The 26,527-nt window shown below is 36.5% G+C and overlaps 1 protein-coding gene across 2 annotated transcripts; it reads left to right on the top strand.

Annotated features, from left to right (window-relative positions):
* The first annotated feature begins 564 nt into the window (after positions 1–564).
* Positions 565–26,527, top strand: LOC142337887 (integrator complex subunit 6-B-like). Of its 2 annotated transcripts, XM_075387501.1 has the most exons (17): positions 565–779; positions 866–943; positions 1,004–1,150; positions 2,253–2,342; positions 5,136–5,322; positions 13,744–13,881; positions 14,494–14,672; positions 15,083–15,235; positions 15,751–15,981; positions 17,259–17,455; positions 18,093–18,122; positions 18,624–18,830; positions 19,355–19,458; positions 21,217–21,377; positions 21,724–21,970; positions 22,696–22,953; positions 26,226–26,527. In XM_075387501.1, the coding sequence occupies exons 1-17, from the start codon at positions 669–671 to the stop codon at positions 26,426–26,428; spliced, it is 2,721 nt and encodes a 906-aa protein (XP_075243616.1). In that variant the 5' UTR covers positions 565–668; the 3' UTR covers positions 26,429–26,527. The 2 variants fall into 2 exon arrangements, with proteins under 2 accessions (XP_075243616.1, XP_075243617.1); XM_075387502.1 differs by lacking the exon at positions 18,093–18,122.

The following is a 26,527-nucleotide window of genomic DNA, read 5'->3' as shown; positions in this document are numbered from 1 at the left end:
GCCAAAGGTTCACAGTCACTGTGTATTTTTACTACAAGCTGAAAAACTTACATCGCGCGCTTAAATAGGTAGCGCGCAGCCAAGATGAGGTATGATGATTTCTACTATTTGCTTTAAATTGCACGATTATAAGTTAAAACTGTCGTTTCACTCGGCGGTCTTTTTATGACGTGTCTTTGTAAAATTATCTTTGAATCATTCTGCATTATTTTATTTTGAACAGTAAGAGCGTTTCATTTTTATTGAGGCTAATTATTTTTGCATCCATTTAGCATAAAAAGCGTGAAAACGAAAAAAGATGTGTCTTTACTCATTTTGATAAACATAATCCTAATTTCATCAGTTGAGTTGCAATGGAAAATTCAGAAAAATAATAGGCGGAGTTGTGTTGATAGCAAAAAGGTAGGAGATGCTAATCAATACCTTTCGGCTCAACGGAGATATGCTTATTGCAACAGTGTATGCTGTCGATTAAATACTATGCTTGTCGCCCTCTATCGACCGTAGTGAACATTGAATGTATTCAGCAGCGCTGTTGTTACAAACGTCACTTCGAGAGATTATTACTCCGAAGAAAGGAGAGTGAAGAATTTAAGAAATGATAATTTTGAAATTTGAAAATATTGGATTCCGGACATTAGTTTCACCAAGACACCACTTCAACTCTAATGCCCAACATTCTTTTCCTTATCGATAACAGTGGTTCCATGAATCAGCGCAGCTTTTATGGGACTACTTTTCTTGATATTGCAAAGGTTGCAATCGAAAATTTCATCAAGGTTAGGCCCCTGAGCATGTGACATGTTTTTGAGCATGTCAGACAATACGCTAGTCGAGCTGGCAGTCAATAATGGTACTGTTTTAGATCCGACAAAAGAGTGGAGGATTTTCTGCTGACCGTTTTATGCTATTGACCACAGAAGAGTTTCCTAAAAATATTAAGGTAGGAACAGTTAAGAGAAATTTATAGAATTGAATTCAGTTCCAATGTTTCCTAATTTAGGTGAACTGGAAGGACTCCCAATTTCTTTTGAGCGAGCTCAAATGTCTTGCAGCAACGGGTGTTACGCTTTTGGGCGATGGGTTCAAAACCGCCTTCGATATGCTGAACCTGAATCGTATGATTTCAAGAATCGACAACTACGGAATGGTAGGTTCTATTAAGAATATTAAGAATATTGGATCTTTTCCGTTTGTGCCCCCAGTGCGTGCCCCCGGAGCTATTAGGAAATACCCCGGAAAAGATCCAGAATATTTATAAGACCTGATATATTTCTCATTTGAGACCCCCAAGCAAATTAATTCTCCAAGCCCCTCTGTTATATCAAGTCACAAGGATACTTTAGTTATTGGCATGACTTTTGTAATTTGGCGTCATATTGTGCTGTGGGGGTATAAACGATACAGATCTTGAAACCCGATCTTGATATCGCAGGTAATCTCTGCTCAATTTGAAGAAAGGCATGCGAAAAGAATTATCAAAACTTTATGGGACTTGTAAAGATTTTCCGACTCTTTCCTATTATACCCCCCCCCCCCCCCCCGCTTAATTGTCATATAACTTATAGCCCCCCTCGCAATGAATTTAGTCGCACCATAATGAGGGACTGTGGCTAAACTTCCGTGGCTGAAAGACTTGATTTTCTATCGGATGAGATTCGCGCTTTGGGTCTTTCCCATTATAGACCCCACATGAAATTATAGCCCCCCCCCCATAATGGTATATTTACCATGATTGGGGGGGGGGGGGGGGGGGGGCTATAGGTTATCTGAGCACTATGCTGGGGGGGGGGGGGTTGGGGGGCTATAATGGGAACGACCCCGCGCTTTTTTCAAGTCTAACATGGTTTTGATGTGCAGTCTTAACGATGCAAAACGATGCGGCTGTCTAAATAATGGGGACTATGCGTTTTATGAACCCACTAGTAAAGCTATAATGCGAAAGACCTTAAAAATATAACAATTTTAGCATGTATAAGACACAAGCAGACTTTTCGTCCTTAAAAAACGGGATAAACAGGTGAAACCCGAGGGGAATTAAGTGACTGCGCGGCACTCTTAAGAGCCTCACGGCTTACGAGTCTCTAAGTATGCGTTTTACCGAAGCTGTTAAATTTGAAGAGAAAATTTTATGGTGTGAAGGGCTGTCCTTAATCTGATCTTTCATGTTAATACAGTTCCCTTTTTTTACACATGGGATACAATTTTAAAAGTTCAAAGTTGTCAATATCAGATTACTTTTTCAATTTTAGGGGCGGAATCCGTGGTTTCTGGAGCCAACTCTTCTGTTGTGTTTGACAGATGGTCACGCTTTTTCATCAAATAAAGGTCCCGATATAGAGGTTAGTTCTTATAGATTATTCGGATTTACCTTGAGCAATATGTACGAGTTGTTATTTTCTCCTAATAAATGAACTGAACAAGAGGAAGTACAAATTATTAGAACTTGCTCATTTAAACCAACATTTTTTAGAAACCAGTTCACCGGTTTATTCAAATTTTTCGCCAGTTTATTCAAGACAAATTTATTTATGATTCAGTTGGGTATGAATTGGCTCAATTGAGATATATGATCAATTGAATTAGCTTGGTTTGACTTAATTTTTCCAATTTTCAGTAGTTTTATTCTCCAATCCTTGTACAATTAAAATGGTCATTATTAACTGCTCTCAAACGAAGTTTGTAGCAATTATATTAGTCCGGTCGGTCTTTTTTATGCGATTTTTCGTCTGACGCTTTTGACTTTTCGTCCTCAAAAACGGGATAAACAGTTAGCGCCCAGCGGGCATTAAGTGCTCTTAGAGCCTTTCAGCTCTGTTTCAGCTCAAACTGTCGTGGAGTTGGAGACTTATACTTATGGTGTGAAGGGAGGTTCGCCAGTGTTGCCCCCAATCAGGCCTCAGTGCACACCAACCTCCCCCCTCCCCCCCCCCCTCCTGTGGCTAGCTACTGAAGAACAACCGCTTGCTGAAAACGCAAATTAATACTATTTTCTATTTTTTTTAAGCTTTTTGAAAATTTTTGACATTTTTTGTTTTTTAGCAGCCTATGTGTCAAGGAATCTCCTCTAGGGTTACTAGTAGGTTACTGCATTGTTTCTAGTGGTAATGGAATGGTTTCATCATTTTAACATCACGAATGGTCCAAAATTTTGATAAAAGGTGCAATTTTAATTTTTTTGACATTTTTCCTTATTCAGGTCTTCCCAGACCCAGAAGCCAGAAAACATTCTAAAGGGTTTGATAATAAGTTACTGAAAAAATTTTAATGGCCCTGGAATAGTTTTTCAACTTTTTAATGTCAACTATTTTAGCAATTTTTTGATAAAACTTGCTTTTTTTCAAAGTTTTTTGAAATTTTTTTTGTCGTTTTTTAGATTTTTTCAGCCTTAAGAGCCAAGAAACCTCCTCTAGGGTTTGAAAATAGGCTACTTAATAATATCTAGATTAAATGGAATGTCTTGCAAGATTTTAACATCACGAATTGCAGCATATTTTTTTGCCATTTTTTCAATTTTTTGACATAGTAATTATTCAGATTTTTTTAGCCTCAAGGGTCAAAAAGCCTCCGTTAGGGTTTGATAATAAGTTTTTGGAAAATTTTCGTTCGTCATGGATTAATTTTCAACTTAATATCACAAGTTTCAGCAATTTTTTTTCATAAAACTTTTTAAAGTTTTTAAATTTTTTGTCATTTATTAGGCTTCTCTAGCCTCAAGGGCCACGGAACTTCCTTTAGGGTTTGATAATATGTTACTGCATAGTTTTTAGAGATAAGTAATGGAATGCTCTTCAAGATTTTAATGTCACGAAAATTTAAAATATTTGCAATTTTTGATGTTTTCGAATTTCCGGCAACAGAGGCCATGGGATCTCCAAGGTTTTATAATAAGCTGCTGCATAGTTTCTTGAGGTAATGGGATGGTGATGAACATTTTTATGACTCCAGTTTTAGTCATATTTGGATAAAATTTAAACTTTTCAAATTTTTGGAAAATTTTTCCAAGTGCATGATCTTTATTAAGCCTGTGAAACTATTTCAGGCTTGAAACAGGGATACCGGATAGTCTCCTGAGACAATGAAAAGGTTCTTAAGATATTAATGTCTTGTATACTAGCAAGATTTTGTTGAAATTTGCGATTTTCAAATTTTAATTTTTTGTCCTTTTCTAATTTTAATGCCCATTACTGGCCAACAAAACTTTTCAAGTCTCGGAGATGGGTTACGTGACAGAACTTTTGAGACTAAAAATGGTTTTGAACTTTTTTATTGAGAAGTTGAAAACTTTTTTTTGATTTTGCCTTTTTCAGTTTTCTATATGATTTATTTATTAACGAGGTTAGAAAACTAAAAGTTGCAGTGTCGAATCCAATTATGGAAGATATTTCTTTCTGCTTTTCTCTCTTTCGGTTAGGTTTTCTTTCCTTCTCTTTCTCGTTCACGTTTTATCTCTCTCTCCCTTTTTCTCGTTGATGCCGCTTGTCAGCTGCTGTTATGTGGCGTAATGTCATCATCTCTGATACTCATTATCAATGAGTTATAGTTGAATTGTTTATCATAAATGATCTAACAGGCACTTTTTAGGAAACCATTGTTAATTGCTCTCAAAAGCAATTTGTAGCAAATATTTTTTACCCGTTTCTTATGCAATGTTTCGCTCGGCCGATTTTTCGTCTGACCCATTTGACTTTCATCTTCAGAAACGGGATAAAGAGGTAGCGCCCTGAGGTCACTAAACCGTGGCTAGCTGTTGACGAAGCCAATCGCTCGCCGGTCGTTTGAGAGCAATTCGCCCGATGTTAGTCGGTTATGTTTCTGCATTTCGCTGTTCGAGAAATCTTTAAAGGAGCTGGAAAAATACCATAGAGCTAGTTAAGTTTGAGCGTTTTGCTAACTAGTGTTGATGGTGTAACAATGGTGGGAATGGGTAGTTCTAATTTTTAGAGTGCGACTACTCCTCAAATCGACCTTTACTGTTCTCAAACAATCTTATCGGTCTTTCCAGAGTTTGCTCTTCGGGCAACGTTTGCGTAGAGCATTTAGAGTATCTATTCCTCCAAGCTTTTGTTGCGCTGAATTTAGCTTTGAGTTCAACTCTCAACATTTAAGCTAACAATAACAATTTGATCTTTCAGCTAACATTACCTCTCTCATCTGTCCGTGGTTCAGAGTTGACTTCGGAGCCCTACAGATGGGACCAGAGGGTTTTTTCCCTAGTGCTCCAGATACCAGCCACTGGTGAGGCACCAGAAAATCTCAGCCAGCCAGGAGTCCCCGTCAGTGATAATCGAGCGCTCAACGACCTCTGCGAAGTGACTGGAGGTATAGCATGTTTTTATTTTATAATTTCACTCATGAAAAGTTGCTCAACCGATTTACTGCAATTGGTTTTGAACGTTAAATCTCAAATGTATGGAATTGAGCAGGTTTCATTTTGGCATCTACGGCCGCTGGCTATTACTAGTGGTCTACGGCCGCTGGCTATTACTGGCTATTACTAAATTAGTGGTCAAAATATCTGACGTGAGCCCTTTTTTAGCCAGAACGATTTCGACAATGTTAGGGAATTCCGGTTTTTTAACAGTTGTGTTCTTATTGTAAAGCTCTGCCTGGCCCGAGTTTTCTAGAGAAGATCAGTTATAAACTGTAAATTCTAGTTAATAGCCGCCCTCATCTTCTCAGCCGGCTATTATAGCGCTCCTATTTTTTTAAAATTCAAAGAATTTGAATTGTATTGGGGCGCTGTCTTTTTACGACTCGAAGAGGAGTATTGGAGAAGTTCTTTTTTTACGACTCGAAGAGGAGTATTGGAGAAGTCCTTTTTACGACTCGAAGAGGAGTATTGGAGAAGTCCTTTTTTTTAATCAATTTTATTGGAGTGATTTTTGAAGCGGGAAATGAAACGCGTGAGAAAATTTGGAGTGATTTTGGCGCTGAACAAAAGTGAAGAGTGGAGCGAAAAGAGAGTGGTTTTTGTTCATACCGCTGTTTTTGAGAGAGCGAGAAATTGATGTGTGACAAAGTTTTCTCCAAGCGAGCAAAATTTTTTTGTTCACGTGCGGCATTTTAAAGCAGTTTTTATCATTATTTTGGTTAAGAGGTTTGGTTATGATTTTGTTTTTATTTTAGGCTGATTTTGGTAGTGGTTTGAAGGTTTCTGGAAATTAATATGAATTTTATGATAATTCGGAGGTTTTTAATGTATTTTGCTGATTTTCCGGCTAATTTTTGCGTTTTTTGACGATTGTTTTGTTTTACTGGCTCAAATGGGTATTGAAGAAACCCCTTCTACTTGAACAATTTTATGATAACAATTGGTTACAGTTTTGTGGGTAAGAATCATTTTTTTGTTGAGAAATCTGACAAAAAAATGGCGAAAATTGGATCTATTTTTCTTAATTTTTTGCAGTTTTTCGTTTTGTTTTTAGCTAAGTTTCTTTGCCTATTATGACTTGCCTATTGCTTTGCGAGCATCTGGATACCCTATTGGCTGAAGGGATTTTTTGTTTGGATTTATATGTTTTTGAAATATTAAAAAATTTAGTAACTTTTTCCAGTTTTTCAGTGAAAGTTGTTTTTCAGAGCTTTCTTTTCATAATTTAGCCTAAAGTATTTTTTCCAAATTCACATAAGTGGTTTCAGTAAGTACTAGTTGTTTTGATGAAGTTATTTTGGCGGAGATAGTTTTTCAGGGTCTCAATTTATAACAAAATTTGATCAGATTTTTTATCATATTTTAACAGATTTGATTTTATTGTTTTTACTTTTTTGTTTCATGACTTTGTTTCAAGATAATCATAAATTAGTAAAGGCACATTTTGTTTGACGAGTAGTTGGATGGCATTTAAATGGATTTTCACTTCGAGTCGTTTCCGGAATTCTTCCGGCTATGTTTTTTAAATCAATTTTATTGGAGTGATTTTTGAAGCGGGAAATGAAACGCGTGAAAAAATTTGGAGTGATTTTGGTGCTGAACAAAAGTGGAGAGTGGAGGGAAAAGAGAATGGTTTTTGTTCATACCGCTGTTTTTGAGAGAGTGAGAAATTTATGTATGAAAAAATTTTCTCTAAGCGAGCGAAATTTTTTTTCACGTGAGGCATTTTAAAGCAGTTTTTTTACTTATTTTGGTTCAGAGGTTTGTTATGATTTTGTTTTTTTTAGGGTGGTTTCGGTAGTGCTTTGAAGGTATTTGGAAATTCATGTGAATTTTATGATAATTCGGAGGTTTTTAATGTATTTTGCTGGTTTACGGGCTAAATTTTGCGTTTTTTTGACGATTATTTTGTTACTGGCTCAAATGGGTATTGAAGAAACCCCTTCTTCTTGAGCAAATTTATGATAACATTTGGTTACAGTTTTGTGCGTAAGAATCATTTTATGCTGAGGAATATGACAAAAATGGCGAAAATTGGAACTATTCTCAATTTTTTGCAGTTTTTCGATTTTTTTTGTTTTTAGCTAAGTTTCTTAGCCTATTATGACTTGCCTATTGTTTTGCGAGCATCTGGATACCCTATTGGCTAATGGGAGTTTTTCTTTGGATTTATATGCTTTAGAAATTTTAAAAAATTTGATAACTTTTTCCAGTTATTCAGTGAAAGTTGTTTTTCAGAGCTTTCTTTTCATAATTTAGCCTAAAGTATTTTTTCCAAATTCACATAAGTGGTTTCAGTAGGTACTAGTTGTTTTGATGAAGTTATTTTGGCGGAGATAGTTTTTCGGGGTCTCAATTTATAACAAAATTTGATCAGATTTTGTATCATATTTCAACAGATTTGATTTTATTGTCTTTACTTTTTTGTTTCATGGTTTTGTTTCACGATAATCATAAATCAGTGAAGAACGTATTGTTTGATGAGTAGTTGGATGGCGTTTAAATGGAGTTTCACTTCGAGTCGTTTCCGGAATTTGCTTCCGGCTATGTTTTTAATCAATTTTATTGGAGTGATTTTTGAAGCGGGAAATGAAACGCGTGAGAAAATTTGGAGTGATTTTGGCGCTGAACAAAAGTGAAGAGCGGAGCGAAAAGAGAGTGGTTTTTGTTCATATCGCTGTTTTTGAGAGAGCGAGAAATTGATGTGTGAAGAAATTTTCTCAAAGCGAGAGAAATTTTTTTGTTCACGTGCGGCATTTTAAAGCAGTTTTTTTTATTTGTTTTGGTTATGATTTTGTTTTAATTTTAGGCTGGTTTTGGTAATGGTTTGAAGGTTTCTGGAAATTAATATGAATTTAATAATAATTCGGAGGTTTTTAATGGATTTTGCTGATTTTCGGGCCATTTTTTGGGTTTTTTGACGATTGTTTTATTTTACTGGCTCAAATGGGTATTGAAGAAACCCCTTCTACTTGAACAATTTTATGATAACAATTGGTTACAGTTTTGTGGGTAAGAATCATTTTTTTGTTGAGAAATCTGACAAAAAAATGGCGAAAATTGGATCTATTTTTCTGAATTTTTTGCAGTTTTTCGTTTTGTTTTTAGCTAAGTTTCTTTGCCTATTATGACTTGCCTATTGTTTTGCGAGCATCTGGATACCCTATTGGCTCAAGGGATTTTTTGTTTGGATTTATATGTTTTTGAAATATTAAAAAATTTAGTAACTTTTTCCAGTTTTTCAGTGAAAGTTGTTTTTACGAGCTTTTTTTCATAATTTTAGCCTAAAGTATTTTTTAAAAATTCACATAAGTGGTTTTTGTAAGTACTAGTTGTTTTTTGTTGAAGTTATTTTGGCAGAGATAATATTTTCGGGATCTCAATTTTTAACAAAATTTGATCAGATTTTTAATCATATTTTAACAGATATGATTTTTTTGTTTTTACTTTTTTGTTTCATGACTTTGTTTCAAGATAATCGTAAATTAGTGAAGGCACGTTTTGTTTGATGAGTAGTTGGATGGCGTTCCAATGGATTTCCACTTCGAGTCGTTTCCGGAATTCTTCGGGCTATTTTTTTCAAGATCTCTTCACACATTTTCTTGATTTTTTAAGTCAAATTGGAGTGGTGATTTTGGTAACGCCGAAACAGGAAATGGAGCGAAAAACCGAGTGGTTTTGCGGCGTAATTTTTTTTCGCTCTAGTTTTAAAGTAGAGTGAGAAAACGGTGTTTGAACTAAAATTCGGTTTCTCGGTAGTGGTTTTTTGTTCACATGCGGCAATTTTGCTCTGATTTTTACTGTTTTTTCGATTTTTTAGATCCGATTTTTTTCTAAAAAGTTTTCCCAATACATTCACAGCTCATTCTGGACCTAGTTTTTGTTAGAATCAAAATTACATATCTCACTAGTGATTTTTTTTGACTAGCAGCATTTCCCTAGCAGCATTTTGACATTGATTTTTTGTTTTTTTCATCTGATTTTTTTTAGAAATGGTTTTCCCAATTCACTCATTGGCCGTTCTATATCTAGTTGTTTGTTGAGTCAATGAAAATTCTTTGAATTGTACGTCAGGACTTGTCCTGCTATGTATTTTTGCGTAAAATCTTTTTGACTTCTCTAGGCTAGTTTCGCTCTTCTGTCATTCTGCTCAAAATCAAAGTCAGAAATGGAAACGGGATAAATCCATAAAGCCCATTTTTAGATGCCCGGTGCTTGAACTTTGTTCTCATAAGTTTTAATTACTATCTATAATGCTTATTGGTATTGATACTAGACCCTGTAGCCTCTCACTGAGAGACAGGAGTATGTTCAATCACGAAATGACATCTCGCGCTTAAAAATGTTTTTATAGAAAAATCAATTTTTGATATTTATTTCTTTCAATCCCCATAGAGTTATGGGAATCAACGGCGGCTAATTTCCGGCAATCTGCCGGGTGTTATTTAATTGCTCCTAAATGAAGTTTTGTAATTATTTTAGTCTTATTGGTCTTTTTTAATGAGATTTATCGTACTACCGACTTTTCGTCTGATCGTTTTTCATCTGACCATGACTTTTAGTCCTGAAAAACGGAATGAACCCTGTGCTTTTATTCGGTTATCTTTAGATTCTCTGATTTTACTCAAAAAACACAAGGAGGCTCGGTAGTGTGCGATCACACATAAGGTTCCGACCCCGCTCATCTACACTTTTGGCATAATTGTCTACCAAATGAGAAATAGATAGAAAAACCCAAAAATTCAAGTTTTTTAAAAAATGGGCGTAAGAACGAAAAGATAGCCTCCAAAGCAATTAACTCAGCGGAGTAAAAATGATGCATTAGATTGATGAGCTATGCTAATATTAATAAATCGAGTCAAGGCGAAAAGCAAAATCAAACAACAACAACAAACATAATTTACATCAAACAATTTATGTCTGTCTTAAAAAAACAAAAAACTTAATAACTAAGTCAAAATAGCGTCAGATAAAGCAAACTAAACAAAGTAAGGTATAATTCACCAGAAAAGATATGCTACCAGTTCATAATAAGGCTTGGTGACTATAAAGAACAAAATCCGTCAATTTGAAAAACTCCAAAGAAAGCCTTTGAGACCTGCTGCAATTATCCAGAATATCTTACGTCTACAAATAGAACGTAAAGCATGACAAAATCAAAAATTAATTTACTTTTTTTTGTGAAAAACCCGTTTCGAAGGCAGCCAAGTCATAACGTATTCTTGACAGAAACAACAATGTTGACAACAATATTGTCATTTTTGGCTTGACAACGATATTGTCATATTTGGCCTGTAATTAACGAGACGAGGTAACAAACAGACAATAAAAGGAACAAAATTGCTTATAAAAGGAACACAATTGTTTTCAAAGTCATGAAAGCCATCAGTTATCTAGTGATATCAGAGTATCTGCCCATCTATTGTTCCATGAAAAGCCAATAAAACCAGGCCATTGTTCAGGAGATTTCATGCGACTAAAAAGACAAAGTAAAAACGACAGTTAAAGACAAAATTGCAAAATTCTTCGAAAAAGTATTGTCGAAGCCGTTAAAACAAGAGTCTATGTCCTTAAGGATTTTAATATTATTGATTGTGCCTGATTTTGAACGCCAATAATGTGATGTATGAACTGTCAATATCGTGATAATATGACAAAAACTAGAAAACGTGAAAAATGGGCAAATAACTGAAAAAAAAATGTGAAATCTAGTAGTATCAAAGCCAGGAAACCATAACTTAAGGTGTAAAACGGTGATAAAGATATTATTTGAATTCAGTAAAAAGGAGAAGCATTCTATCATTGCTGACACTAGGCTACAAGTTGACCAAATAAGGAGAAAAATGGAGGCAAAGTTCAATAAGCCATTATTTGTTAAAAATCAAATTTTGATAATCAACGAGCAAAGTTAGCAAAAACGGCAAAGTTATAACTACGGAGCACTCGCAACGGAATTTGAAGTAGAAATAGCCCTTTTTTTGAGTCTAGAAAGTTTGTGTTAGTGGTGTTGGGTTGTGTACTTCCTGCAAATTTAATCAAAGTGGACTAAAGAAACTTATTTTGTGCTGTTTTTGATGAAAAAGAATTTTGAAATTTTTAGCCAGAATTTTTGACAAAAAAATTAAATAAAAATAGCCCACAATATTTTTTTGTCTTTGAAAATAAAATCAACAACACTTTCTTCAAGAAATTTAACAAAATTTTGGCAAAAAATTCCGGAAAATTAGAGTAAATTCAACGGAATTCACTCTATTTTGTCAAAACTTTAAACCTCAATAACTCCCTGTAAAAACAAAAATAGAAAAAATCTTTTTAACTCCATATTCTACGCTAGACAAGCTTTCTTATGATACCAGTGTCAACTGTACGATGAATATATCGATCGGCCAAAATTGACTGAACGAAAAAAGACCATTTGAGTATATAGCCCCCCCCCCTCAAGAGGGGTCGGAACAATAATAACTTGAAGCCCCTTAGAGATCTTATTGACCCCTCTCCAATTCTTATTCATTCCCTGGCTTTATGTCTCTTATTAAGAGCTAAAATCAAAAGGATTTCTCTGAATCAAATGACGATATCACATGACCTGATTGTTCTCGGATTTTTCCCGTCTCATTCTTTGCATTGGCATTTTAAGACTTTTCTGCGAAACTGTCTGCCGGAAACTTTTTTGGCAATGTGCGAGCTATTTAGAACATATTAGTTCACAGCTGAATTTCGACCTGAAACTGGCGTTTTTTAGAACTGATGTTCATATTTTGTCGAACTTTCTGAAAAATTTGTTTCTGTAGGTTTGGACAATCGCGAGATGCTGTTTGAAAAATTGTTTCTGCTGTCAATTTTTAAAGCACGGCGTTGGAGTTGTCTTGAGACGTGAACAGGGGAATAGGATATTAGGCGAAAACTCGATTAGGCAAACGAATTTTTTTAGCCGTTAGGCGAAAATTCTGAACTAAAGTTGTGGAAATTAGGCGAATACCAATTAAAACACTTAAGAGGTACTTCAAAACCACTCGATACCATAAAGGTGTGAAGTCTCCCTATTAGTCATCTTCACATACAAACGAGTTTTTGAAAGTACTTGAAAATGTATCACAATGTTTTCAATGTTTTGCATCTTATCACTGTTTTCAATGTTTTGCTCTGCTCAGTGGCATCACGGCCAATAATTTCGATTTAAAAAAAAGTAACAGGTAAAGAATGGTGAATGTTTAAACTATTTATCGATAGCTTCAATGTAAATAGTTTAGAACTACCGGTTGAAAAAAAAACGCACAAAAATGGAGGAGTTGGGATTAATCTACATAGTAGAAATGTTCTAAATTCGAAAATTCTGGTCGAATTTTAATTGTTTTCGAGCTATTTTCCAGTTATTTTTATAGTAGTCATTTGTTATACTCACTTATTTATATCATAATATAAGCGGATATTGCAATACCTCTTTTAAGCGTTTTAATTGATATTCGTCTAATTTCCACAAAACTTCAGTTCAGAATTCTTGCCTAATGGCTGGAAAAATGTCTTTCGCCTCATCGAGTGTTTGCCTAGTATCCTACGCCCCGTGAACAGTAATTTGATTTAAATTTTCGCAGTTAACTTTTAGTTTTGCTTAACTGACTTTTTCATATCGTTTCGGGAAAATTTTCCGGAAGTTTTGTGTTTGTATACAAAGTAGATTTGTGCATTCACAGGTAGTCTTCTTGATCACTTATTATACCCTGAGAAATGGCCGTTTTTGAAATTCAGTGGCGTAAACCTATAACGAATGTTATTACAAAGATCAACTGTTGCAAACTAATTGACTAAACAATCCATTTCATGGTTTTATGGGCCACATGCTTGCTATGTTTAATTGCTCTCAAACAATGTTTGCAGCAATTGTTTGTCCTGTTTGCGTTTATGGAGTTTTTCGTCAACCGTTAGTCGCCTGACCGACAGTATTTGTGACTTCATCGTGAGAAGCAGGAGAAACTGTAAAGATCAGGGGCATAAAGTTGCTGATTAGTTCTCTTAGGGCTTTACTAGTCCTTTAAATATATAATTCACCGAAACCGCCTATAATTCTGCGTAGTGAAGCAGAATTAGGAACTATTGTTTCCCTGGCAGACCCCACTTTCAGACTGCGCACCGCCCCGTGATAACTTTGTATCATACTACGTTGAGTGAAGTCGAATAGAAATTTGCAAACATTCTCAAACAAATGGACGCGCGAAACCTATTAACTGAATCGGACGTTTCAAGTGAAATGTAAACACAAAGCAACTTTGAGTTTCTGCTTTCAACCGTTAAAGACGTTTCAAGTTTCAATCGTAACGCAGTGAAATCCAAAATTCTTGGGTTGGATTGGTTAAATGTATTGTGTTATGCAGGTCGGTCGTACAAAGTGACGTCAATGAAGGTCCTGAACCAGTGTCTCGAATCCATATCCCAGAAACTACTACACGGAGTGGTGCTCAAATTCATTCACAGTTCATCCAAAGCTGCGCTTACTGGATTCACAAAACTAGGTAAAATGTTTCTCCTCAAGAGAATTTCTCAATATTTCATTTTTTATTGTTCATATTGTTCATATTGTTCAATTTCTCAGCACCTTCATACAGTGTTCAATAAGTTTTTAATTTTCTCATCAGACATCCACGCAATGTATCATCTTTATGTAGAGTTTTATGAAGGAAAATGTAATTTTATCTACTCATTACATTATCATTACTGTCCGTTGCTACATACATATTTGCACATTTAGTGATTGTGGATCTTACTGTCTAAATTTTTCGTTTAATCTCTAATCACCTCACTCCTTTCATCGCTCGGATTTTCTTTCACCAGCAACATTCTCGTTTTCTTTATGATAATGCGGCAAAGATAGGGGAAAAGCGTAAGCGAAATCCGTTTTAAAATGCTCGACACCTATATATTAGGATTATAAAATGGAATCTACTTACATATTTGAGTAAATTTATTCGCCTCCTAAATGTATCGATAACTGTAAAGGAACGGACAGTAATGACTTGTCGAATGGAAGTTGAAAACAGCTATCCAAATAAAAAAGCACCTTACTGCGGAAGTTTCGTCCAACGTAAGTTTAATTATGTATATTCTAAAACTTTTCATTGTTCAAGGCAAGAGAGAAATTGAGACAAATGGCCTCACAAATGGCGTCTCAGAGTCTGAGAAGTCGCCTCCGTTGTTCAGCAATTGCCAGAAGATGATAATAGTGAAGCCTCCAGTGAAAGGACAGCCAAATGGACAGTGGCCAATTCCAGAACCTTACTTCACTGACAGAAACATGCACGAACTGGTAAGAGGGGCATTTTGTGTCAACAGCCTTTCTACGTATGACTGGTATCATCAGAGTTAACGGTAGCATGAGCGTCTGTTTTTTCTGCTTTTAAGCACATCTCGCAAATTGTCTATGATATAGTCGAGATTTTGTCAACAGTAATTTAATTTTGAAAAGCGCTAGAATTGTTTCCGATGTTTATTATATAAATTTCCCATTATAGCCTGCACTCCTATGTCCGTAAATATACAAAAATGGGGATTTAATTTGTGGGGTCTATAATGAGAGAGACACGGATATCGATATTACGCTCTTAGCAAGAATGTATTGTGGGAAAGTTTCGAAATTAATGCTTTGAATTCGTCACATACATTCTGCCCTTACCGAATGTCAATTTAAATTTGGAGTAGCAATACTAATGTTTTCAGTGTCCGCGGACATCCCATCCTGAGGTGACAGTTGTAGCCCAAGACGTGGAGCCGTTAGAGTGCGACTACATCAGTTCAGATGTGTATGAGATTGAAGGTTGTCCAATGACACAATCAATTCTAGAGAGAAAGTCGTCCTCGTTTGCATGGCCGGTAATCAGTTCAAATCTCAACTACACTCCGTATCTCAGCTTGTGATTAAAACTGCTGTACATTAAAATATGATTACCGCTCATGTGGCCTTATTGTAATTTGAGTTGATGAAAAAATCGTAAAACTGCTTTTGAAAGTATTTTCTAATTTCGCCACCAGGTTTTAATTTAATCTTTAACGCAGTGTTTTTATGCCCCCCCCCCCCGTTTTTTTAATGCACCCCCCAAGTGATTTTATGACCTCATTACGTTTGTGTTGTTATAGAGCACGTTACTATGTAGAAATATAGCACGCGTGCTTGGGGGTATTATTTCGGCCGACATTTTGATCTTGATTTGTGTTTGACCAACCGCAAGCAGCAAAATTGCACCAGAAGTTTTTCAAGGAGGCATTTATTTGTTTTTAACTAGTTTATCAGAATTCTTTAAAAATGTTATAATTTTCAGGGGAAAGGTTTAGGTCCTCTTGTTTCAAGTTCTAGGTTGGATCTTATTAATAATGCTTTGCTGTGACAGGTTTTCATTGCCAAAAGTGGGCCAGGCGAGCACGGTCTGGGGCAACCGTTTGGCTACCTCCGAGCCCACGCTGATGGGAGGAAAGTGAACTTGCACGTATATCCCTACAACTACCCTCTTCTATTCCCCCTTATTGGGGAACTAGTTCGGGTGCACAAGGGCAAACCTCCAACCGAGTGGTGCAAGAGATTTGATAGTTACATCAGCTATGTCCCTTTGTATTATGCCGTTGTGAGTTTAAATTCAAATTGAACTACATTGAATCTATATCCTTTCTTCTCTATACGCTAATGAGATATACCATTACTTAATATTAAAACTTATGGAGGTTAAAAACTTATTTTCCACCGCAACAGAGAAGCAAAATTGTCCATACTTTAAAATTTTTTTAATCAACACTTGTTGCGATAAAAGCAGTTAAATAAACTGCCAGTGTAATAAATTTTAATGCCCGATGGAAAAACACTTCAGCATTAGACTACGAGTTTATCACACTCTTTTGTCGCCACTGTTACTAAGTAAACAGTGGCGATAAAAGAGTGGTGATAAACTCGTAGTCTAATGATGGAAACAGTTTGATAACCTTGTAGTCCAAGAAAACTTGTGTGGTGTGTGTGTGTGTGTGTGGTGTGGGTGGGGTGTGTGTGTGTGAGAGCGGTTTGTGCGTGGTGTGTGTGTATGTGGATGTGTGTTGTGTGTAGGTGGTGTGTGTGTGTGGTTTGGGTGTAGTGTGTAGTGTGTGTGTTTGTGTGTGTGGTGTTTGTGGTATGAGTGTGTGGTGTGGTGTGTGTGTTGTGTGTTTCTGTGCGTGCGTGTGTGTGTTCATGCATGTGTGTCGTGTGCGTGTGTTTGTGAGGGTGTGGGTGTTAGTGTGTCTGTGGGGGCGAGGGGGGGTGGTGGTGGGGCGAGGGGGGGGGGGGTGGTGGTGGGGCGAGGGGGGGTGGGGCGAGGGGGCGCATGAGGACAAAAGGAAGAACAGATCCGAAGAAATATCACTCACCTTTGGAAATGTAATTGTCCTCAAAAAATGAAAAAGAGAAACCAATAAAACTGTGTTCAGTTTTGAAATGATCGTAACAGGTGTTGATTAAAAAAATTACCACACGGTCGTTATCGCCCTCGAAGTTATCATAACACCTCGGCTTCGCCTCGGAGTTTGATAACTTCTCGGTGGCGATAACAACCGTGTGGTAATATTCATTTGTATATGCAATTTCCGGATAGCGTTCATCTAGTTACTATTGTGTAGATTACTCCCGTGTGTTAAAATATGACGGAGGCAATGAGCGTGCGTTGAAGTCTGCCACCCGAAAGTAGCTGCAATATTCTCAACTTGGGTGTAATTTAACTTTAAAAGGTCTTTTCAAAGTTAATTGGCTCACAGTTAACTGTTTAACAGTTAATTGGTAAAGTTATAATCAATGAGATTAAAAAAAGTATTTGCAATGAAAAAGATGAAAATTTGTACTCCTGTCTGCCTTAAATTTTCACCCTCTACTGTGTTTTAGCCTCTACGCGAATCACTGAAGAAGCTAGGCGTTGGTCATTTGGTGCCAGAGTCACTGGACTACTATCAGAGCCACAGTATGGCCAACTACCTGAAGAGTCTATCCCAGTTGTCCAAACAAGAGGCCGAAAGAATATCTGCATTAGTAGCGAGGCAGGAGAGGGTTCCCAGCGATGCGGCCATCACAGTCATTCCCAAGTGAGTTTGAGTCTGAGAATTTTTGAAGTGAGTAACGAAAAAAAGGTATCTTAGGTTCCCCAATATGGTCACGTATACCTTGAACCAGTTTGTTTTTCAAGGAGTATTATTGATCTCGAGTAAAATTTGTTAACATATATTTCGTTAGCACTTAATTTTAATGACAAGTTTGGCTTCCTTCCGTGAAAAGTTTGAAGCAATTATATCGTCCTGCTGGTCTTTTTCAATGCGATTTTTTGTACTATAAAATTTTATTCTGATCGTTTTATTTCGGTATGACCATTTAACTTTTCGTCCTCAAAAACGGGATAAACAGGTAAAGCCCGGAGGGAAAAAGGGCTCTTAGAGCCTTTCGGCTTACTATACTTACTCTATGTATGGAATTCACCGAAACTGTTTTGGAGACTTGTGTGAAGGGCGGTTCTTAGAGGTTGACCCCCTCCCCCCCCCCCCCCCCACAACACCCCCATCCTCACCCTGTTGAAGGCCTGTGCCGACACTCTAGGAATATCTACTTCTCCGATTCTCTAATCGTTAATTCGCTTGGGCCTTCCGCCATGTTGCCTTGAACCATTTTGTCACTCCAAGACACGAGTGCGATTTACTTAACAGATCGAGATTTTGATGTTTACTGTAGAACTTGTGCTTTGCTTGCGTCATCATCCAAGTAAGTGAGAGGTAAGCAGAGCCTCCAGATTCAATTTTAGTAGACTGTTGACTGTTTTTAAGTCATTTTAATTATCGGTAAACTTCGCCACATTTTAAACTGATTGCTGTTTTTTTCTTAAACTAATTGCTATGGATCGGTGGTGTCTTAGCGTTCGGCTTCAAGTAGCCTGATGCTGGCTTTACGTTCATTTTGTGACTTTGAACAGAAAATTTGGACAATTTTTTTGCCCAATTTGTCTCATCAAAGTCGCTCATTTTACAGCGGTTATACTTGAGGTTTAGATTTTGATAGCTCTGGATCAGTCTATAAAACTATATTTTATTAAACAAAAATCGGTTTCTTATGATAAGGTTTTATCGTAAGAAAAACGTAAAAGAGAATGAAACTGGCCATAGGAAGTTTGTATTTGTAAAATGTTTCTAAAAAGTTTTAAAGGCACCTCCTATTGCTGTTCTGTGGTAAAGACGTGCAATTTAAATTGAAAACCAATTATTTTAGTTCTGCTGTCGATTCGAGCAGTTCCAACTCTCAAACTAACTTCCATCAGCTCATAAACTCACTCACTGGAGAGTCCTTTGACCTTTTCTCCTCCAAGTCAGCAACAGCGGGTGCAGGCGGAGGGGAAATGACACCTGCAGAGCCTCACGCATTTGCTGGCTACGTCATACCCAACATCGACCCCAAATTTAAACCAGACAAGTTTCGGTTAGTTTTGGCATTTCATTTAGTAATGTGTAAGGTGTGATTCACATGCCAATGATTGAGAGTTCAATCCCCTGCCTCCGTGAAGCTGTCTGTGTAAGGATGAGCTCTTACTTAACCATAACTTCAGGTTGATCATAGCCTGAACAATGTTGGCTGCAATGATGGTACCACGTGAAAGTTTCAGACGCAAATAAAAGTGGCCAAAGTCACCAAAAAGAGCAATGCTGCTCATTAAAAGAACAGTCTGAAATGTGGGGAATAATAAAAAAGGGCAGTTGAGAACAGGCTACTGTAGGCCTAATACTATTCCGCTGCGATTACGCAGGTACCGAAATTATTTTCGTCGTTTTCATGGCTATAATCTAAATACATCATTTTGTGACAAACATCAGTTATAATTTCCGTTGAAGTCTTTTGATTATTTAAACGCGTGCTGATCTGTTAGTGCGTGCCGATAAAGGCTAAAGATACTCTACTCTCTCTGTATAGTTGATGCTAAAATGAGAAATTGTGCGATATTTTAGGAATCCATTTGATACGAAGAGAGACTCGCTTGTTGATCAGGTGACAAGAATGAGGAACAACTTCAGCAACCTCTCCTTCTGGGGTAGACCCTTCTACGATATGGGTAAGAGAATTGCGGACTGTTCTGCCTCAACCGCGATGAGGTGGCACTAGCAATTAACATTTTTAATAGCCGCCCTCATCTTCTCAGCCGGCTATTATAGCGCTCCTAATTTTTTTTTACAATTCAAAGAATTTGAGTTGTATTGGGGCGCTGTCTTTTTACGACTCGAAGAGGAGTATTGGAGAAGTCCTTTTTTTAAGATCTGTTCACACATTTACATGATTTTTGAAGTCAAATTGGAGTAGTGATTTTGGTCACGCCGAAACAGGAAATGGAGCGAAAAAGCGAGTGGTTTTGTGGCGTGAAATTTTTTCGCTCTAAATTTAAAGTAGAGTGAGAAAACGGTGTTTGAACAAAAATTCGCTTTATCGGTAGTGGTTTTTTGTTCACATGCGGCATTTTCACTTTGATTTTAACTGTTTTTTCGATTTTTTGGATCGGGTTTTTTTCTAAATGGTTTTTACAATCCATTCATAGTCCGTTCTAGGTCTAGTTTTCTGTTTAGTCAATGAAAATTCTTTGAATTGTACGTCAGGAGTTGTCCTGCTATGTTTTTTTTACTTCGTCGAACTTTTTTTCGCTTTATCATTTTGCCGCTTTTTCAGCATTTTGCGTGAAATCTTTTTGACTTATCTAGGCTAGTTTCTCTCTTCTCTCATTCTGCTAAAAGTGAATTTGAACATCAGTTGCTCAGCAAAGCAATTCAAAATTAACAGAGTCAGAATAAAAAATTGAAGTCAGAAATAGAAACGGGGATAAACCCATAAAGCCCAATTTTAGATGCCCGCTATTTGAACGTCGTTCCTCTAAGTCTTAGTTACCATCTCTTATGCTTATTGGTATTGATAGTAGCCCCTGTAGCCTCTCTCTAAGAAACAGAAGTATGTTCAACTACGAAATGCCATCAAAATAAATTGGACTTAAAAAATGTTTTTGTATAAAATCTTTTTTTCGATATCTTCTATTTCAATCCCAATCATGCTTATTGGAATCAACGGCGGCTATTTTTCGGCAGTCTTTAGATAAAATTGTTGAGGTGAAAAGTTAATATTTTTAGACAAGACAGACATTTTAGCTGTTAAAATGCCTTAAAGCTGATCGTTTGAGAAATGCGAATGCCTAGAAAAGGGCGTAGGATATTAGACGAAAGCTCGATTAGTCGAAATTAAATGAATTGTCCTCGGTAGCCATTGGACAAAAATTTTTCAATTTTGTGGAAATCAGTCGATAAACAGTAAAAACGCATAATTGCGTTACTTAAAAACCCTCTTGACTACATGAAGTCAAGTGTCGCCAACATTTGCCTTTATAAGAAAATAGACCACAACATCAGCGAAACGTTATAAGATGATGCAATTCCCACCTATGAGTTTTGATTTCCAATATGGGCTTGTCAGTTGTTTTTAATTGCTCTTGAACGAAGTTCATAGCAGTTATTGTAAAGGTGTTGGTTTTTATGCAACTTTTGCGCTTGACCGGTTTTGCGCTTTTCTTCTAGAACATTCCTTGACTTCTCAAGTGACTTTTTCACGCTTTCGTTCTACATTTTTGAGTGATCTCTATTGTTCTCACTACAGCTTGTTGCTAATATAAAATAAATTGCAGCAAAGCAAATATAAGGACCGAGTGGGTAGTGCATATGGTTATGAAGCGGGAGTTCAATGGTTCGAATCCCGGTCGGGTCAAATGTTTTACCGCCGCCTTTAGTTCGAGAGCAATTCTTCCGACATTAGTTGGATTATGTTTGTGTTGTTTCAGTTGACAAGCATAGCATAGCGATCAGTGCAATGGGCAACTACCAAGAGAGTGTGAACAACCGAGTCGCTCCTCTTAGAGAGTTGGACCCTACCCCTCCCAGGCAGCATGCGTTTGGGAACCCGTACAAACTAGCTGGTGGCTCTGGATCCGACCGCGATAAGGTTAGTTTTGTCAATTTTCACATTTCGCTCCTTGTAAAATTAGTTGGTTATCGTGAATTCCGAATGCATAGATTTTTAACATTCAATTTTTGTCTGACTTATCAGTGTCAGAAATTCGGAGACGGTATTTTTGTCAATATGCTGCAAAAAAGTGTATAAAATATTTTGGGACCTGCTGGTCTATCTTTTAGCGGGGTTTCAATTTGCGACTGGTTTGACTTTATTTCTTGCTTATTATGAATTGGCTGCAGTCGAAATTGAGATTCTATTGCTCGTTAGTTGTCAGCAGTCTAGTCAGGTGAACGGGTTGACTCTTCAGCTGTTTTGTATGTGTTGTTCTGTTTAGATGATGATCGACGAGACAGAAGACTTTGACGAGCACCAAGTTCTGTCGTCTTCGTTAGCCAATCAGAACTCTCCCTTTTCACCATCAGGTAGCAGCAGTGGAAAACGACAAGCTCCTCCGTCCCCAGTTGTCATGTACAAGCCTGGCAAGAGGATTAAACCCCCGAGTATGCCTCCTTCAGCTTATGAACAGAATGGAGTCGTGAACAATAGCGGGTCTTCAGCCGTTGCCACTACAAATGGGAAAGGTATGTTGAAATGATAAAATGGTTTTCAGACAAAATTTTATTTGATTTCTATTTTTTCGTTGGTTCATTAATGTCACTTCGATTATTAATTGCTCTAAACAAAGTTTTGAAGCAATTATATTAGTCCTGTGGTCTTTTTTCACGCACCCGATTTTTCGCTGGAACGATTTTCTGTCTGGCACAACTTTTCGTCCTCAAGAATGGGATAAAGAGGTAAAGCGGGGAGGGCTTCATGTGATTGAGCACCTTGCTAGTCTCTAAGTGTCCGGTTCACCGAAACTGTTTTGAAGAGACCATTTCTTGGTGTGAAGGGGGGTTCTTAATCCTAAAAAAAATTGACCCCCCGTGACCCCCAGCACTCTCCCGTCCACCCTCTTCACCTGGCGATTTGGACCCCCTACCCCCTCTCGTCCCCCCCTCACGCTTTTTTTCGAATCGGCAGTTTTAATTCGTGAAAGGATCATTTAATTTTTCATCGGATCATTTATTTCGTAGATTGGTACTATGTTACTATGTGGAAAATAAAGGTCCGTTATGCTCCAAGTTTATTAAAGATTTAAGTCAAAAACATGATTAAATAAAAATTTTTATATTGAGCAATTTATGTAGAAAATTAGATGCGAAGAATCCCTTTTAACTGCCTATGTTTGAAGAAAACTTACAATGTACATGATTGACAGAAATTGGCATCTTGTAGCATTAATTGAACATTGTTAATTCTTTAGTTAAACTGAAACCCAAAGAGCGCAAAGCTGGTTTGCTGAAGAGTGCATTCAAAAACAACCAAGATAGCCTAAGCAGAAAAGACAGCAGACAGCTCTCAAATGGATTAACAAGTAGATCAACTGATTCTGCATCAAGTTTGAACAAACACCACGAATCCCGTGAAATAATAGAGGTGTTTGATGAAGAGAAGTGGAAAAAGCGAACTGATGATTTGGTGCATGCTATCTGCAGAGTCATCAGATATCCCCACGCGGAACGTGAGTAACATTTTATTATAGCTGCGAAGCTGTAAGCTGAGCGGAGCTATTGTGCGGTGTCCTTGGTTTTTACGACTCGAAGAGAAGTATTGGTTTTCTTTTTTTAGGTTTTTTTTTACCGGAAGTACTATTCGTTCAGACGATGTTCTGACCTAAAAGCGAAAGAGTAAAGTTGCCGTGTGAACTAATTTTTTCTGAGCGAGAGAAGTTTTTTGATCATGCGCTGCGTTTAGTCAATGACTTTTTGACTTTGAAAAGTAGTTTTTGACTGAATGGCAAATATAGATAACCGAAATAATTTTTATTCGATGCTACATTGAAATGTAAACCTCGGAAAATGATACCACAGTGTTTCGCAGAGCCTGAAAATGCGTTTGAAGTTCAAAATTGGCACATATATCTTGATTTTTTAGTTATTTTTTGGCTTTTTTTCTAGAAATTTCTTGATCTTTTGGATCCCTCATTTTTGGATCTTTCAGTCGTCTTTTCGTCAAAAATCAGTTAATATAGCAACCTCCCTTTGATAATTCATATACTCAACTCTTCTTTCTACCTCGATGTAGTTTTGTTTTATAAAATTGTTTATATTCTAATCCGATTTTGGTAGTTTTTTTCAATTTTTCTGTTTTTTGTTTGTATTTTGGTTTTAATGACTAGAAATAGTCTTTTGGTGTAACATGAGGGACTTTATTTTCTTTCAATAAAAATTCAATCATTTTTTGCGTTAATTTTTTTGAAAAACAGTTAAATTTTTTTTTATAAATGCAGTCTTAAAAATTTATTTAACATTTTTCTGCAAAATGTTTCAATGTTTCGTATGTTTGATTTCGGCTCCCTCGTTTTTTTTGTTCTGTTCAGGAAGATAGATCTTTGTCCCGGATGACTCGTTGTCTTTTCTATGTCTCGAATAACGAAATGTATTCGTTTTTCTTGATTTTTATTTTAATTTTTAACTTTCAAAAAATCAAGAATTAGTTTTTCTGTTACAGTGTTCCTTACATTGTCCGTAGTCTTCACATTCTAGTTTGTATCATTCTAGCATTGTCCTGGCACCTCAATTTCTGTTTGTTATATTGATTTTTTCAGTTGTTAGAAAATTGCAAGATTTCAGCTTTTTCTAAGATTTTCGTAATTTCTTTGGTTCGCAATTGATTTCATTCGACATAAGGCAGTACTGGGTGTTTGCTAGAGAACCGTTTCCAAAATTTCCACTTATTACTATTTTTGCAATTTTTTTCAGATCTTGGTGTGGTTTTGACGATTTTGCTTTTGATTATTCTGTTGCTTATGTCTTTTCTTATTAATTTAATTTTTGAATTAGTATGAAATCATTTTGTCTAGAATGTATACATCAAGGAAGAAGTATGTGTTTTTTTATTTAATTGCAGTGATTACAAAGTGGTTTTGTGATTCTTAAATTTGAGCATTCTTTTTTGAAAAATTTAACTTGGTGTCTAAGATTATTATCTGCCGTTTGCTTTCCCGATCTTTTTGAGATTAGAATTATGAATTATTTGAAGGCAATTCATAGTCCTGTCAGGATTTTCAACTTATCAGTATTTTGACCATCCTAGCTATTTCGGACTTTTTAACGTTAGCAATCGTTTTCAATAATATAAGATTTTGCTACATTTTTCTCTTGGTGACAATGGTTTTTTTGAATTTCACCAATTTTCAGATCAGACCCAGGGAGGTAATGAGTTAATGGTTTAATACAAAAGGTAATGGCTTCATCTGCAATTACGGTTTTTTGAGAAGTTTTGATGCTTCGAGTTGGCTCGCGGAATTCTTCCGGCTATGCTTTTTGTTTCGTCGCCTGACGCTCTTTTTCGTTTACATTTGTTCGCACAGCAAAGCTGAAAAAGTCAAATTTTCTGAATGACTTCCTCATCTCACTAATGGTGTTTGCACGCGTGATGTCATTTCTCATTCTCTCCTTAGCAAAGGTTTTAAGATCATTTGCGTGATTAGATTTTGGTCATACGTGACTTAGCTCTCTCAATTAAATGACTTTGCTCTTTAAGACTTAAGTTTAATTTGAATTAGTTTGAGGTCAAAGGAACTTATATGTACAGTAATGGTCCCTAATAAAACGCTTCTGCGGAATGAATGTTAACAAGCTTTATCAGTTTATCGCTAATTTTTTTTACCTAGCTTTTTCAGCGGCGTCAATTTTCTATTTAGATCTGTATCTGTTTCGATCTCTATTATACGGCACGCGAGTCTATTCTGTCGTAGCTATTCCGGCAATCTGCCGGCTATGCTTAGATTTAACAGCATGCTCTAAGATTCCAAAGGATTACCTCAACATAGATTTTAGAGGAGCAGATTATTCTAAATTGGTTGTCAGATAGATGGAAAATGAAGTGAAGCAAGCTTTAATCAAAAATTCAACAATTTTAAAAGTCGATTCCCCTTTGAACCAATAGCCATATACGAAGAACTAAAAAAACGTTAAACATTGAGAACTGCTCACCCTTGCAAAACGATTCACTCTAATATTAGGTTAGAGACAAACTTGTAAATGACTAAGAAATCTGACAGAAGTTGCATGAAAACCACCTTTTAAAAAATGTATGACAAGCAGAAAAGCATTTGGTATTATTACCGCTCACCATTTTAGTGCAGATTAAAATTTTTAGATTAAATGAGCTCTTTCAAACGATATTATGATTTATGCTTCAAGCTATATCAGCTTATCACATTTAACTTCATCTCTACACGATCCGGAAAGATCTCAGAAAAAGGACAGCCTCGAAGCGAATCGTATTCGTTGTGTAGTAGGAAAAGTTGCACGATTGCAATAATTGGTGGTTGGATATGTCTCTTGCTGTTATTATAAGTCGAATTTCTTATGCTTTTGAAAATGAAAATAACCTAAAGGTGAAACATTCCATTTTATGATGCGAGCAGAAGTGATTAATGCAAAAATTAAATCAGGTTTTTTGCTCAAAGTAACTGTATCAATGTTCAATGCCACCACATTGAATCTGTCCGCAAAAGATATCGGTTTGTCAAAATTGACTAAACAAAGAAGGCCATGCTAACATGAAGTTCCTAACCCTCATTTCTAGGAGGGATGGAATAATAACCCATTTAGTTCGACTGAGTCACAGGTCTACCAAACTTTTTAGGAGGCACCTAGTAAGGCCGTGACAACATTATTAATGTGATTAATAAATTGAATAGCCAGAAAATTCCCTTATTGTATTTTGAAGTGACCTTTGGGATCTTGCGGTATAATTGTGGTTTAACCCGCCTCCTGGTTTCAGTTGAGATGACAGTGGACACCATGTGCAATAACATAACTGGACCCCCCAACTACCAGTTGAGTGTGCTGAAGTTCCTCCTCTCAGAAGCAGAGAGATTCAAGCGGCAGCCGTTGATTGACAAACTCAAATTGAGAATAGCTCAATTGCAGTCGAAACAAACTACCACAGTTAAAGAAAATGTTGTTACCTTAAGTACTTCTTAGCTGCTTATACATGCAAGCGTTAACCTTTTGGCTGTTTTATTTCAATGAAATAAGAAGAAACGTTTCAAACAAAACATAAAAACAGAGTTAACCATTATA

Source organism: Convolutriloba macropyga, chromosome 4 (assembly GCF_964194025.1).
Source record: "Convolutriloba macropyga chromosome 4, txConMacr16.3, whole genome shotgun sequence".
NCBI classification, from domain to species: Eukaryota; Metazoa; Xenacoelomorpha; order Acoela; family Convolutidae; genus Convolutriloba; species Convolutriloba macropyga.
This window is presented reverse-complemented; position numbering and strand designations above follow the sequence as displayed.

What these genes read in the sequence shown, in the direction of transcription:
- LOC142337887 (XM_075387501.1), top strand. Translation starts at nt 669, where the DNA reads ATGCCCAACATTCTTTTCCTTATCGATAACAGTGGTTCCATGAATCAG. An exon ending in TTGCTTGCGTCATCATCCAA is followed by an intron (nt 18,123 to 18,623) that starts GTAAGTGAGAGG and finishes CAATTATTTTAG; the next exon opens with TTCTGCTGTCGATTCGAGCA. An exon ending in TTTAAACCAGACAAGTTTCG is followed by an intron (nt 18,831 to 19,354) that starts GTTAGTTTTGGC and finishes GCGATATTTTAG; the next exon opens with GAATCCATTTGATACGAAGA.